At 40.0% G+C, this 12,851-nt stretch overlaps 1 protein-coding gene across 5 annotated transcripts in view; it reads right to left on the bottom strand.

Moving 5' to 3' along the window:
- The window catches only part of KLHL32 (kelch like family member 32), a 191,974-nt gene that overhangs the window by 50,656 nt on the left and 128,467 nt on the right, over positions 1-12,851 (bottom strand). For 2 of the 5 annotated variants that reach the window (XM_081044937.1, XM_081044938.1), the window contains one exon: positions 9,608-9,823. The exons of 2 other annotated variants lie outside the window; for them this stretch is intronic. In XM_081044937.1, the coding sequence (XP_080901063.1) occupies positions 9,608-9,823 (216 nt within the window). The remainder of the gene's footprint in view (positions 1-9,607; positions 9,824-12,851) is intronic. One more of the 5 variants, XM_081044939.1, reaches the window with a different exon arrangement.

Here is a 12,851-nt window from a genome sequence, read left to right on the forward strand (position 1 = left end):
TCACTTTACTTGTGTGCACACAGGCACCTCTGGCAAGCTTTCCCAATGACACACACATGCTCTCTCATATCCTGGAGGGTGAGTTCTTCTCCCAGTGTGGTGCTGGCACAACATCCTTCTGTCCAGAAGGCGGTTTGTGTATTGGTCAAATAGGAGTGGCTTCAGGATACTGATAGCACATGGGATTTAAAACAGGATTTCCTAGCTGGCTCAGAGCATGGGGAGGAAGAGCAGGCCAACCTGGGTAAGTGCCTGTCCTCACCCCTAGCATCCAAAAGGTGTGGAATTAATCATTTGGAAGCACCGCACAACCTCTCCGCATGGCCTAAATCTTACATGAGATGAGAAGAACAGACAGATTTTTCAGGGGACCTGGCAAACCTGATAAGTCACCTCTTTGTTTACTTTATCATTTATCCTGTATCTTGAGCTTCACTCCAAAGAACACTTAGTCCCAGAAGTGGGCAGATTAAGAAAAAAAAATTGCTGCTAGTTCTCAGCAGGTTCAATGCCATTCTCACAGCCAAAGCGAGGGATGCCTAACGTGCATTTAACTAAGTGTCATCCTTTCTGGATGGAGAGGCTTAGTTGTACTTTCATCTGTAAGTAATTTCCCACTGTGATTGGCTGACTTATAGTCAATTTAGTATAATTAATGGCAAATTACATTGTAATTCACGTAGAATTACAAATTAAAAGCTATATTAAGAACCAATGAATTAATCAAAATTAATGATATTATGCTCACTTGTTTAAAAGTGTTAGTAAGATAGGTCCTCCTAAAACATTTAAACTTTTGCACACCATCCATCACTCCTTCAATTACTTGATTTACTTTTGTGGGCAGAGGAGGTGACCATTTCTCATTAACAAGAACACACACAAAGAAGGTATGTGCATTTAGCCTCCAGCAGGCAGGGCTCTTTTTTTAGCTTTTGTTCTTGAAGCATAAGATCTGTGCCAGTTATGGAAACTGACTTATAATACTTCCTATAGACAAAAAGAACAATGAAAAAAAATCTGTGATATCTATCTTTAGAACCCATCAAGGACTTTGTTTTCTCCTAAGAGGATTTTTTCCCTCTGATTATATTTTATGCACCAGAATATTGAAATCTGTTTTCATTCCTCCAATGTGCCACCCCATGTAACGAGGAAGTGGTCAGACTCAGGAGAAGAATCTCACCACAGAGAATGCATTGCTTTGTATTGTGGGCACAAAAATTAGTCAAGGAATTATATTTCTCTATGAGTGCTGCCCATGCTTACTATCTTAGAACGGCTACTTTTCTCCTCCAGGTGTGTCATGGTGAGGTGTTCTTCTTTGTTTTTGCTTGTAGCACAAGTTCTGGAGGCAGAGGTGGGAGAATCAATGTGTAAGGATGTCAGTATCCAGCAATAAATGTCAAGCCTTCTTCAAACAGCTCTTTTGAATGTAAATAATTCCAGGGCCTCTGAGCCACTCCATGGCTAAGTTTAGACCTTCTCCCTTAGAATGCCCAGAACAGGAAATCGTTACGGGCTGACATGGTCAACTGGCATGAACACCGTGGTACCTGGGCACTCAACTGGCCTCAGAAGGATTCCCATAGACACAGTCTGGTGATGCAGGATATGGGCCACAGACTCATTCCTATTGTAAAGACACTAATATTTATTTATTTCAATAAATTACTAGTTTTTTCCTATGGACAAAAAAGGGATATATAAAAGTTCAGTGACCAAAAGTAACCTCACAGGGTGATGATCAGATCATAAATTCCCAATCAAGCAGGTCATAGTGGATAGTCATGCCCCAGGCCTATAAAAGGTGTACCTTCACCTTAAGCAAGCCCTGTCCATTGTTTTTGGGCATCTAGCTTAACACACCTTTGAAATGCTTCTTTTGCAGACCCCTTGGAGGATTAACCACCCTCAAGGGAGCACACAGTCTTGTTAACTATCCTGTACCTTGCTTTCTCCCATCTTCATGTAATCTTCCTTATGCTCCCTCCTTAATTCAAAATGTATGAAGGAGACTGAAAATTTGTCATTCTGCGATTCTGCGGAGCATTTCAGATCTTGCTTCCTGGCAATGTTGTCAGTTTGGCTCAGAGAAACTCTTACAAAAATTCTCTACAGATTTGGACGTTTCTTATGTCAATACTCCCTTTCTCTGAAACCCCATATGAGGCCATCACCCAACTATCAATTTCTGCTGCATAAATTTCTAAATTTTCAATATATTGGGTATAAAATGAAGATATAATAATTAATCGTGTCTGTTCGTTCCATGCAATCTCTAACAACGCCTGCAGACTTTCCTCTGCACAGTCTACATAGCCGCAGCAAAAAATAATGGCTCCAGGTTCTTTTCCACACTGTTTTAAATATCTTGATCGGATTTTAAAATGATACTCCCTTATGGGCCTTCTCTCCCTGCTTTATACTTCATCATCTTGTACCCTGAAGGAATGAAGAGCTATTCCCTACCTCCGTCAGAATTCTCCATCCATTTTTCCTCATCAAAATACTAGAGCACCAATTTTCCAGGCACTGATAAAGAAAGACCCTCAGCAACATCTTCCCGTACTACTTTTATTGGAGTCATTTTTGCAACTTCCCACAAAGCTGCACAACAGGTGAAAATGAAAATTGTTAGTTTATTAGGAAATGTATACTGCTGGCTCTCTCGTTATAGAGTAACATAACCTCTTTGACTTATGAGAAGATGTATCTGATACTTTGAGGTTGTTTTCTTAGAGACTTGGTGTATTTCAAGAAAATACAGTGAGACCTATGCTGAAACCTATACTGTAAAGTGAGTCAATCATTTAACCTCTGTGATCTTATCTTTTCTTCACTTTTTAAAATTTGGATAATACTTGCTTTATCAACCTTAACAAGGCTGATGAGAGGCTCAAGTAAAATGATGTGTGTAAAAATGCTTTAAAATTATATAGCGCTCCAGGATTGTAAAGAATTGTTATTGTTGTTGTTATTGTTAATGAAATTCTGTTCCTAGCCTCAGGGTTTCTACCTCATGTATAGCTTACAGTTGCATTTTATTTTTAAATCCCTGATAACCCAGGTAGCAGCAATATTACTGCAGGCCACCAATGCATAAGTAATATTCTCCAGTCATTTTCTTTCTCACAGCAGCACCAACAAAAATATCAGTCTGGAAACAACATGAATCACAATGAAAATTAGAAGCAGAGAACATAAATATGTCATATCTCATAAATCACCTTGTTGTTCTGTTTCACTCATTTAAAAAAGAAGAAGAAGAAGAAGAAAAAAAAACTATTAACTCATGGGAACAGCAGCCTATGAATACGAGTTCGGTCTCCTGTAATTTCTGGTAATCATTGCCCCTCACAGCTACTTGACAGCAAACAGCTCTAACACTGAGGATTAGCTGAAGCAAAGTCCCTGTGAAATGGAGGTGCCATGCGTCTCACAAAGGCACACAGCCCAGACAAACAGCAAGGCACCAGTCAGGCTCCTCAGGGATGAGTCCTCACAGAGGAATTAGCTGCCAATAGATCAGGATGGATGACTAAATACACACTCACTGGAGCACCCAGCCCTGAAATAGCAGCATTGCTCCGAGTCCAGTTTGGGGGTCCTAAGAGGAGAAAACATCTTCTGGGCACAGCACTATTTGGGATGCAAAGGAGCCTCTGTTTATTCTCTTCACTAACATCTACTAAGATGGAAATGGAGATACGCTCATCACATCTGTAGAAAAGATTGTATGCAGCTTGGAGGAGCTGCTGGAAGTTTCGGGGAAGAAAATCGAGAAACGGCACACATTTAGTTTAAGGGAGTTAGTGAAAAAATAAAACAAGATATCGTGAAGATGCCCAGAAAGTGCCTATCTGAAAAAAACAGTAATGACACATGCATATATGAAATGGAATTGAGGCAGGGCAGGAATATGATGAAAGTTTACAATTTTGTTTGGGGATAAGAGGTCTCAGGCCTCTTATCCATGTATTTCATTCCATGTCTATTTATCAAGTGTTAAAAATGAGAACACTATTAATGGACGTTTTTATTAAGTGACCACCCACAGTCTGATTTCTTTAAGGCTTGGACTATACCACATGGATGGATGATGGCTTGCAAAACTGTTTAGAGGGTACCTACAATGAACAAGAATTAACAATGAGCAAAGCACCAAAGAAAAGGGAAAGACACACTGGGGGGTGTTGAAATGTCCAAACAAAAGCACTTCATTTTCCAATGTACCCATATCATCGCAACATGCCCAAAGTTAGCAAAGAAATCATTAAACTAGTCGGCACGAGTCAGTCCCCACTCAGGCATGGTGGGGAGGAGTAGCAGTGGCCAGCTCCACATCAGATTCTAAGATCCCTGAAAGCAGGGCCACGTCAGTCCTGTCCACTACTGACGGCCCAGAAGCCATCACGCAGCAGGAAATAGCAATGCTCGCAAGCACGTGACTGGGCACAGTGGATATTCAGTAACTGTTTGAAATGAATGAAAGAATGAATGAAGCACACGTCACAAAGCACAGAATTAGAAATCAGCAACATGACAAACACACGGAGGCAGGGAGAGTTGGCCATTATCCTATCGATCTGTGGGCACCCCCCTTTCCCCCCACCAGAACAGAATTGGTCAGGCCCTTCCTAATCTCGTTAAAGTCACCGGATTAACTTAATTCACCTCTGTGTCCACCACTCCCTAGTACTTTGAGCTTCTAGTATGAATTAAGAAGCTGTGAACCAAAGTGGAAACAGCCCCCAAATTAGAAGACATAAATTTGATTTTGAACTGTGTTAACTCAGTTTCCCCATTTGTACCATAGGAGAACAAAGCAATGATGAATGCAGAAGCATTCTCAAGCAGTGGTGTGATATTCAAACATGCAGTATGATGACAGTATCGTTGGGCATATATTAAGTACTCTTTGCAGCTCCTGCTTCACCACTGGCCAGAGGTGTATTTGGATCAATTTATCATCGAAGAGAGAAAAGACACAAGCTGAGTCTATTACTAGTGCCCTCTGTTTTCCAACTATAAAGGGAAAGTAGTTTTTTGTTTGGGTTCACCTCCTGTAACTCCTTTTGAGGAACATGATTAAATCAAACTAATACGGATGGTTTTGTGGTGCTGATAAAAGCCCAGGGAGGGGTCACCAAAAACCCACTTCATCTGAGGTTGTTAACTCCTCTAAACAAGACCTGACGTACGTCTCTACAGATACAAAATGAGCGTGTTATTAGCAGTATGACATACAGATGCAAATTTCCAACAAAAACACAAGGAAACATGTAGTTTTAAAAGGCCAAACTCACTCTGTATACCTATGTTCCTAGAACAAATACAGCCTTATGTAGGAATAGTAGGATGTCTTATTATCCGTTCAATACATTTTAATATGAAAGCTCTACATTATTGTTTTTATCTATTATTGATAAGAGTGTAAGAGAATAACATAGCGGTGCTCAACATAAACATGACAGGCGCTACAGCCTCTGCCTCTGGGGACGTATAAGCAAAGACAAGCGTAAACACGATTGCCCCCCAGCCCCAAACCAGGTGACTTGGTCCCTCTTGCCATACTAAAATGGGATATGACTAGGACAAAGCAGACGGCTAATATCTGATCTTTCTCTACATCAGCCATGTAACCACTGACTTGTTTGGTCTTACTAACCATTAAGTGCAGACAAAGTTAGGCTCAAAATACAAACCAAGATTAAAAGGGAAGAAAGCTACTGACATGTGGACTGTCCTTATAAAAATAATAAGCCCCTTTTCACTAAAAGTAGGAAACAGTTACTAAATTAATAATTAAAGGGGAAGAAACCCTCTCCACATTCAGAGATGACACTAAACTAAATCTGTCTACATGAACAATTAAACAGTTTGATAAACCTTTTTATCCCAGGTCTAGCTTCTAACACTGTGCATACCACATATTAGGCACTTAAGAAATACTCATTTTTATTTCCACAAACTATATTTATCCGTTTAAACATATCCTTCTTGTTTCTGCCATTTCAGAGAAGAAATAATAATCCAGAGAGCTGAATTCTGGTTTAAAATCATAAGGACCCCCCCCCCAGCTGGGGTGAGAACAGAGAGGGGGGCTGGAATAGCAAATCTGTACTCTACCTAACGCTGCTGCGTGGTCTTGGGCATTTAGTAGGCCCTCAAAAAATACTGATGGATCGAGAGCCACGCCTTCTCTCTACACTAACAAATATAAGAATTTACATTATATTCCAGCTTCTTCTACAAACTATACTCCCATGGAAAGTAATCTCCTCCGCTCTGGTGAAAGAGGATCTGAGGTAGGAAAAGGCAGAGACTGCACTTTCCTTAGAAAAAAACTAAGATTAGCCAGCGCGTCCTATGAAAATGGACACAGACCCTTTGGAATTGTTTCACTATTCCACTCTAAGTTTTATAGTTGGATCTCCACCCCCTCCTGCCCCTGCTCAGTCATCTGAAACTACATGTTGAATCTAACAGGAGAAATTTCACAGGGCCCTATTGAAACAAAGTCCTAAATTAGAGTTAACACCTGAAAGCAAAATAAAACTGGCGGAGATTTGCTAGGTCACGAATGCAAGTGACCTCATGTCTCATGCTTCCTCTTCAGCCTGCTTTGCTCATTTTAGCCTCCCCTTTCTTTGAGTTCCATAACCAATTTGGTGTCCTTCATGTGGAACCTGAGAAATTGCTGGCCTTGAAACTATAAGACCAAATTACTGAGCTGAATTGAACAGAATTAAAAAAAAATTTTTTTGAGAGGTCTTGTATGTCCTTATACACTAATGTGTGTATATGGTGCAGTATTTACATCACTGTGACTATAAAGGGAAGTTCACTAATAAATCAAATAGTTTCAGGCAATGGAAAGGAGAAAAAAAATTGTCTATAGGGGATGAAGAGGCCCTCTGTGAAAGAAGAGACTTAAGATAAAGTTTGAAAAGGTCAGATGAAAAAAAAAAAAAAGGAGCAGATAGCAGGCATGCTCTTGGGGGATTTCACAGCTTTCCAGATCCACTGAATGGTTATTATGGCCTGCAGCACATTTTATCAGGAAAAGGATTAGATGAGGGACAGCAAGAAAAAGGCAAAAAGAGTTTGTTTAGTGAGGATAATTCGAAGGTTCTCATGACACATCTTCAGACCCAGACTGCGTCCAGTCCAGTGAATAATGAAATTTAGGCCTTTCACCAAAATAAAAGGAATGTCCCAGGTTACATAGTCAGATTGTAGATTGTAGGAGAGCCACATGTGTAAACGTGCGGATGTGTGTGGATGTGTGTGTGTTTACTGGGCTCTCCCATAAGTTACCAGTTGTACATATTAATCAAAGAGCACTACCCTCCATCCACTTTTCTATTACCTGTCTGACTTTGTGCCAATTTTCTTTCTCCTCCCCAACACCTCTCACTTCGCTGTTCTTCTTTAAGACATGGGATGGGGATTTGTCAAAGTCAATGAGCACTTTATTACAGTGAGAACGCTCCATAATGAACAATTCAGCAATTTAATGAGATTCTGTAGATCTGTCTCCAGCCTGTCCATCAAGTTTCACTTCTCTAAAGCACCCTGACACTAATCCGCCGGCATACCCAATCTTCACCCTGGGCAGAATATTAGATTCTTCCATGGTATATTGCATTACTAGTATAACCTCAGCAAAAATGATGAACTTAACTATACTTGAGGCAATCTACCTGGTCTGATTTGATTTTTCTCCATTGGGTCTAGTATGAGGGAATTACTTATTTACTAAGAGAAAGCAAAAACAGTTTCTTATTGCTTGTTGAATGCCCAAACTGATCATATTTATGTGAGACTTTTTAATTCGTTCTTGAGGACCAGGTATAAAAACAGTATTGCCTGCAGCAGAAAGCAGTTTTTAAAATTCTACATTATAGTATCAGTAACCTTTTAAAGGGGCAATTACGATAACTCTTAAGTGGACAGTATGGAATTTTTTGGACACTCAGACATTTCCACGTTACCATATTCATTTCTGGCAATGCCTTCAGCCACATCACAAAAAGAGGTAGAAGCCACTAGGATGGTTCGTTCAGATCCCAATTCAGTTATAAACAATTAAATGCAGAATTCATTCCAAGTCTTTCCTTTTCCCTTTGGGAAGTGAAGACAAATTTGGCAATTTCCCACTTTGAATTGACCAGAAAATTTTGATGATTTGTGTTTGCAAGGAGAACAATAAATAATTAAAATGCGTACCCAAAACTCATTCTCAACAACACTTTTGACCTCTGCCTGAATAAATATTATGAGAAATACCTAAGCAGAAAAAAAGTTGAGGGCTTGTTTTTCATTCCTTATATTTTCTTTGTCAAGACAATGTGATGATGGCAGGTATCAGTAGACTTGGATTTGAAGGCTAGTTCTGTACTGTAAACCTACGCAAGACACACCAGCCTCATTTTGCTCATCTGGTAGGTGGGGTGATAACAGCCATCCTTCAGGCTTGTGATAAGTCAATATGTTTGCAAAAAGCCTGGGTCCTGGAAGGCCCTCAGTACCGTAGCTCTTATTACCCTCAGTAGTGGAAGCAACAGTGAAGACGGAAGTTGCTGATTAAAGTCATACGAAAAAAGAAAGGGAGGAAGAGATCAGGAAAATTATCCACCAGCAGAGTCAGATGCTGAATTATTAACAGCTACTTCTGACTCTGTTTGGGCCAGAATTAGAGTATTCTCTGAATGTCATTTTATAAGGTACCAGGAATTCACTGCCTTATCAGTTAATAGAAGACTTCCTATTTTCCCTTATATTCTGTATACAAATATTTTTTCAAATAATCATTAAATCTTGAAGGTATGATGCCCTAGAAGTAACAATATGACCAGCCAGTGCTTCAGAGAGTGAGATGGACAGTGTAAGACAAAGGGGTAAAGGTGGGCTCTGACTGTTTCCCAAAGACACCAGGTGGATTGTTCAAAGATAGTCACTGCAGATGGGCGGAAAAAGGATTTAAATTGAATAATCAACTTGAAAACAAAACATTCTCCTGTCCTGAGACAAAGGGTATTTGAAAAGAATGCTATGTCAGGCGAAAAGGCAGAGCTTAGGAAAAGAGCAATGAATGCAAAACGAGTAAGCGGGGGAGATTTTTCCATTGTAGTGCAAGAAGAGCTTCGTTTCATTTAAGGTCTTAGCTGCTCTCTGCTACAATAAAGAAATATTCCTGAATAGTTTACAGGAAAGCCCAGAATTTATTCTGATTCCATTTGGTCTTAAATCTGCTAAAATAGCCCTTGACAATCCATTCTCCTCATATTCAGAAACTATTTTTATTGGAAGAAAAAAGAACCCTTGACTCTTTCTGATCTAACCCCCTTAGGGTTTTGGGAAGCCACAGCGAGGGTCTAAGGAATCTCACCTGCAAATCCCTGAGTGAAGCTGAGCCAGCCGAGGCCTCCAAGCCTCAGGGGCTGGTGTTCTCCAATCACTTGGCCATCAAGGGAGCAAGACTTCAAGTCCGATGAGGACCAAACCAAACAAAATACTTGTCATTGTTCCTCCATTCTTTAACTTATAATCATTCCATGCCCTCTCCACGCCATAAGAGACCCATGCAGAGTGCCCTTACCTGCCAGATCTGCTCTTCACTCAGGGAGGTCAGGCGGTCACTCTTCAGGACCTCCTGAAGCAGACAATAAGGAAGCGTTAGAACGTCTTCAGGGCGACTCTTCAGGAGTTCAGAGAGATGTTTCACTAAGAAATCGATCACTGCCTTCTCCAACAAAGTGAGGTTAAAGAGGTCAGCAAGTCTGTACAGATCCAAGTAATTAAAGCTATTTAATTCCTGGGCGCCAAAAATAAAATAAAATAAAATAAAAATGGGGAAAAAAAAAGATCTCTTAGAAATCAATCCAAGAAAGAGCAGGCAAGAAATTCAGATTGACTCACTAAGGTTTGCATGACAAGAGTAGGACAAATGGGACTGCACTCAATTAAGAATGTTTAAGAAAACTTTCAATTATAAGGCTCTGGACAAAGAACTGCTGTTCTAGAATTCATCATTTCTCCTCAAATTTCTCCTTAAAAGCCATATATTTAAATTTTTTTTTCATTCCACTTCACCTTCCCCCCTTTTTAATTTTTCAATTACAGTTGACATTCAATATTATTTTATATTAATTTTAGGTGTAGAGCATAGTGGATAGACATTCATGTAATTTAAGAAGTGATCCCCCTGAGTAGTCTCGTACTCACCTGGCACTGTACATTGTTATTACTACATTATTGTCTATATTATCTATGTTTTACGTTACATCCCCATGACCAGTTTGTAATTACCAATTTGTATTTCTTAATCCCTTTACCATTTTCACCCTGTCGCTTATCCCCCAACCTATCTATCACCCCAATAATTCTAGTATCCATCTAATACCATACATAGTTATTACAATATTATTGACTATATTCCCTATGCTATACTCCACATCCCCATGATTACTGTGTAACAACCAATTTGTACTTCCTAATCCCTTCCCCTTTTACTCACCCCAAAAACCCCTTCCCATCTGGTAACCATCAAAATGCTCTCTGTAGCTATGAATTTATTTCTGTTTTGTTTGTTTATTTTGTTTTTTAGATTCTACTTATAAGTGAAATCATATGGCATTTGTCTTTCGTTCTCTGAATTACTACACTCAGCACAACACCTTCTAGGTCCATCCACGTTGTTGCAGATGGCAAGATTTCATTCTTTTCTTATGGCTGAGTAACCTTCCGTTGTATATATGTACCACTTCTTCTTTATTCATTCATCCATTCAGGGACACCCAAGTTGCTTCATATCTTGGCTGTTGTAAACAATGCTGCAATGAACATATGGATGCCCACATTCCTTCGAAGCTGTGTTTTGGGTTTCTTTGGCTAAATACCCAGAAGTGGGATTACTAGGTCATTGTCTCTTGTTAGTCTTTGTTTTAAAGTCTACTTTGTCTGGTATAAGTATTGCTACCCCAGCTTTTGTTATGTTTCCATTTTCATGAAATACCTTTTTTCATCCCTTTACTTTCAGTCTGTGTGTGTCTTTTAATCTGAAATAAGTCTCTTGTAGACAGCATATGTAGAGGTCTTATTTTCTTATCCATTCAGCCACCTATGTCTTCTGATTGGAACATTTAATCTATTTAAATTTAAAGTAATTGTTGATAGACATATAATTGTTGCCATTTTATTATTCATATTTTTTATTATTCTTTCATCTTAAAGAAGTCCCTCTAACATTCCTAGCAATACTGGTTTGGTGGAGACGAACTCCTTTAGATTTTTCTTATCTGGATAGTTCTTCATCTCATCTGTCTTTTGATTCTAAATGATAGCTTTGCTGGGTAGAGTAATCTTGGTTGCAGGTCCTTGCCTTTCATCACTTTCAATATTTTGTGCCAATCCCTTCTGGCCTGCACAGTTTCTGTTGAGAAATCAGCAGACAGTCTAATGGAAGCTCCTTTGTAGGTAACTAACTGCTTTTCTCTTGCTGCTTTTAAGATTTTGTCTTTGTCTTTAACTTTGATGTGGGGCTCTTTGGGTTCATCTTGCTTGAGCTTTCTGAGCTTGAATATCCATTTCCTTTGCCAGGGTAGGGCAGTTTTCTGTCATTATTTCTTCAAATAGGTTTTCAATTCCTTGCTCTCTTTCTTATTCTGGTACCCCTATGATGTGAATGTTAGTATGCTAGATATTGTCCCAGAGGCCCCTTAAACTGTTCTCATTTTTTTTGGATTCTTTTTTCTTTTTGCTGTTGTGATTGGGTGTCTTCTGCTACCTCATCTTCTGCTACCTCATCTGGCTCAATCCTCTGCTTCATCTAAAATACTATTGAGTCCTTCTAATGTATTTTTCATTTTAGCTCTTATATTCTTTATTCATGATTAGTTCTTTTTTATGTTTTCTACCTCCATTTTTATGTTTCCAATCTCTTTGTTGAAGTTCTCCCTGAGATCACCGAGCATCCTTATAACCAGTGTTTTGAACTCTGCACCTGGTAGGTTGCTTATCTCTATTTTGTTTAGTTCTTTTTCTGGAGTTTTGTTCTGTTCTTTAATTTGGGAGATTTTTCTTTGTCTCCCCAGTTTGGCTTCCTCCCAGTATTTGTTCTTCGTATTAGGTAGGGCTGCTATGTTTCCAAGTCTTAGTAGAGTGGCCTTATGTAGTAAGTGTCCTGTGGGGCCTAGTGGCGTAGTCTCCCTAGTCACCAGAGCCAGATACTCCAAGTATGTCCCTTTTGTGTATTGTGTGTGCCCTCCTGTTGTAGTTGAGCCTTGGATGCTCTCTGCATGTCAGTGGGAAGGACTGATCCTCAGGCTGATTGGTTGTGAGGACTATCCCTGACTACAGGGGGGAAGGTATGGTGCAGGGGCTGACCCTACAAAGCAGGACTCACTTTAGTAGGGTTCTGGTGCCTGCCCATTCTGCCCTTTGAGTTTGTCATCTTCAGAGGCAGCTGGATGATGCTTCAGCTCTATCCAAAGCTGGCCAATGGGTGTGCCATCCCTGATGCCCACTGGAAGACGACCGACTGCAGGCCAATTTCAGCTGCAGCCTGTGCCCTGCCTGGGACCACCTGGTATGAGCCCCAACACAATCAGCAGATGGCCACTGCCCCACTGTGCTGGGATGTGCATGAAGAGGCCAAGCTGAGAACAAAGGCTGGCTTCCACTAGTGCCAGGCTTAGGGCTGTTCAGCCAAAGGTGCTGGATACTCTGAATCCAGATACTGCTTGTTTGGGTTTTGTGAACCTTTGAGAGATTTTAGGAAAGCCTGAAACATGAGTTAAGGCAGGCATTTATACAGAAAAGCCACTGGTGGCAGCTTAGATGTG

The sequence above is a fragment of the Rhinolophus hipposideros genome (genome assembly GCF_964194185.1).
Source record: "Rhinolophus hipposideros genome assembly, chromosome: 3".
In the NCBI taxonomy this organism is placed as follows: Eukaryota; Metazoa; Chordata; class Mammalia; order Chiroptera; family Rhinolophidae; genus Rhinolophus; species Rhinolophus hipposideros.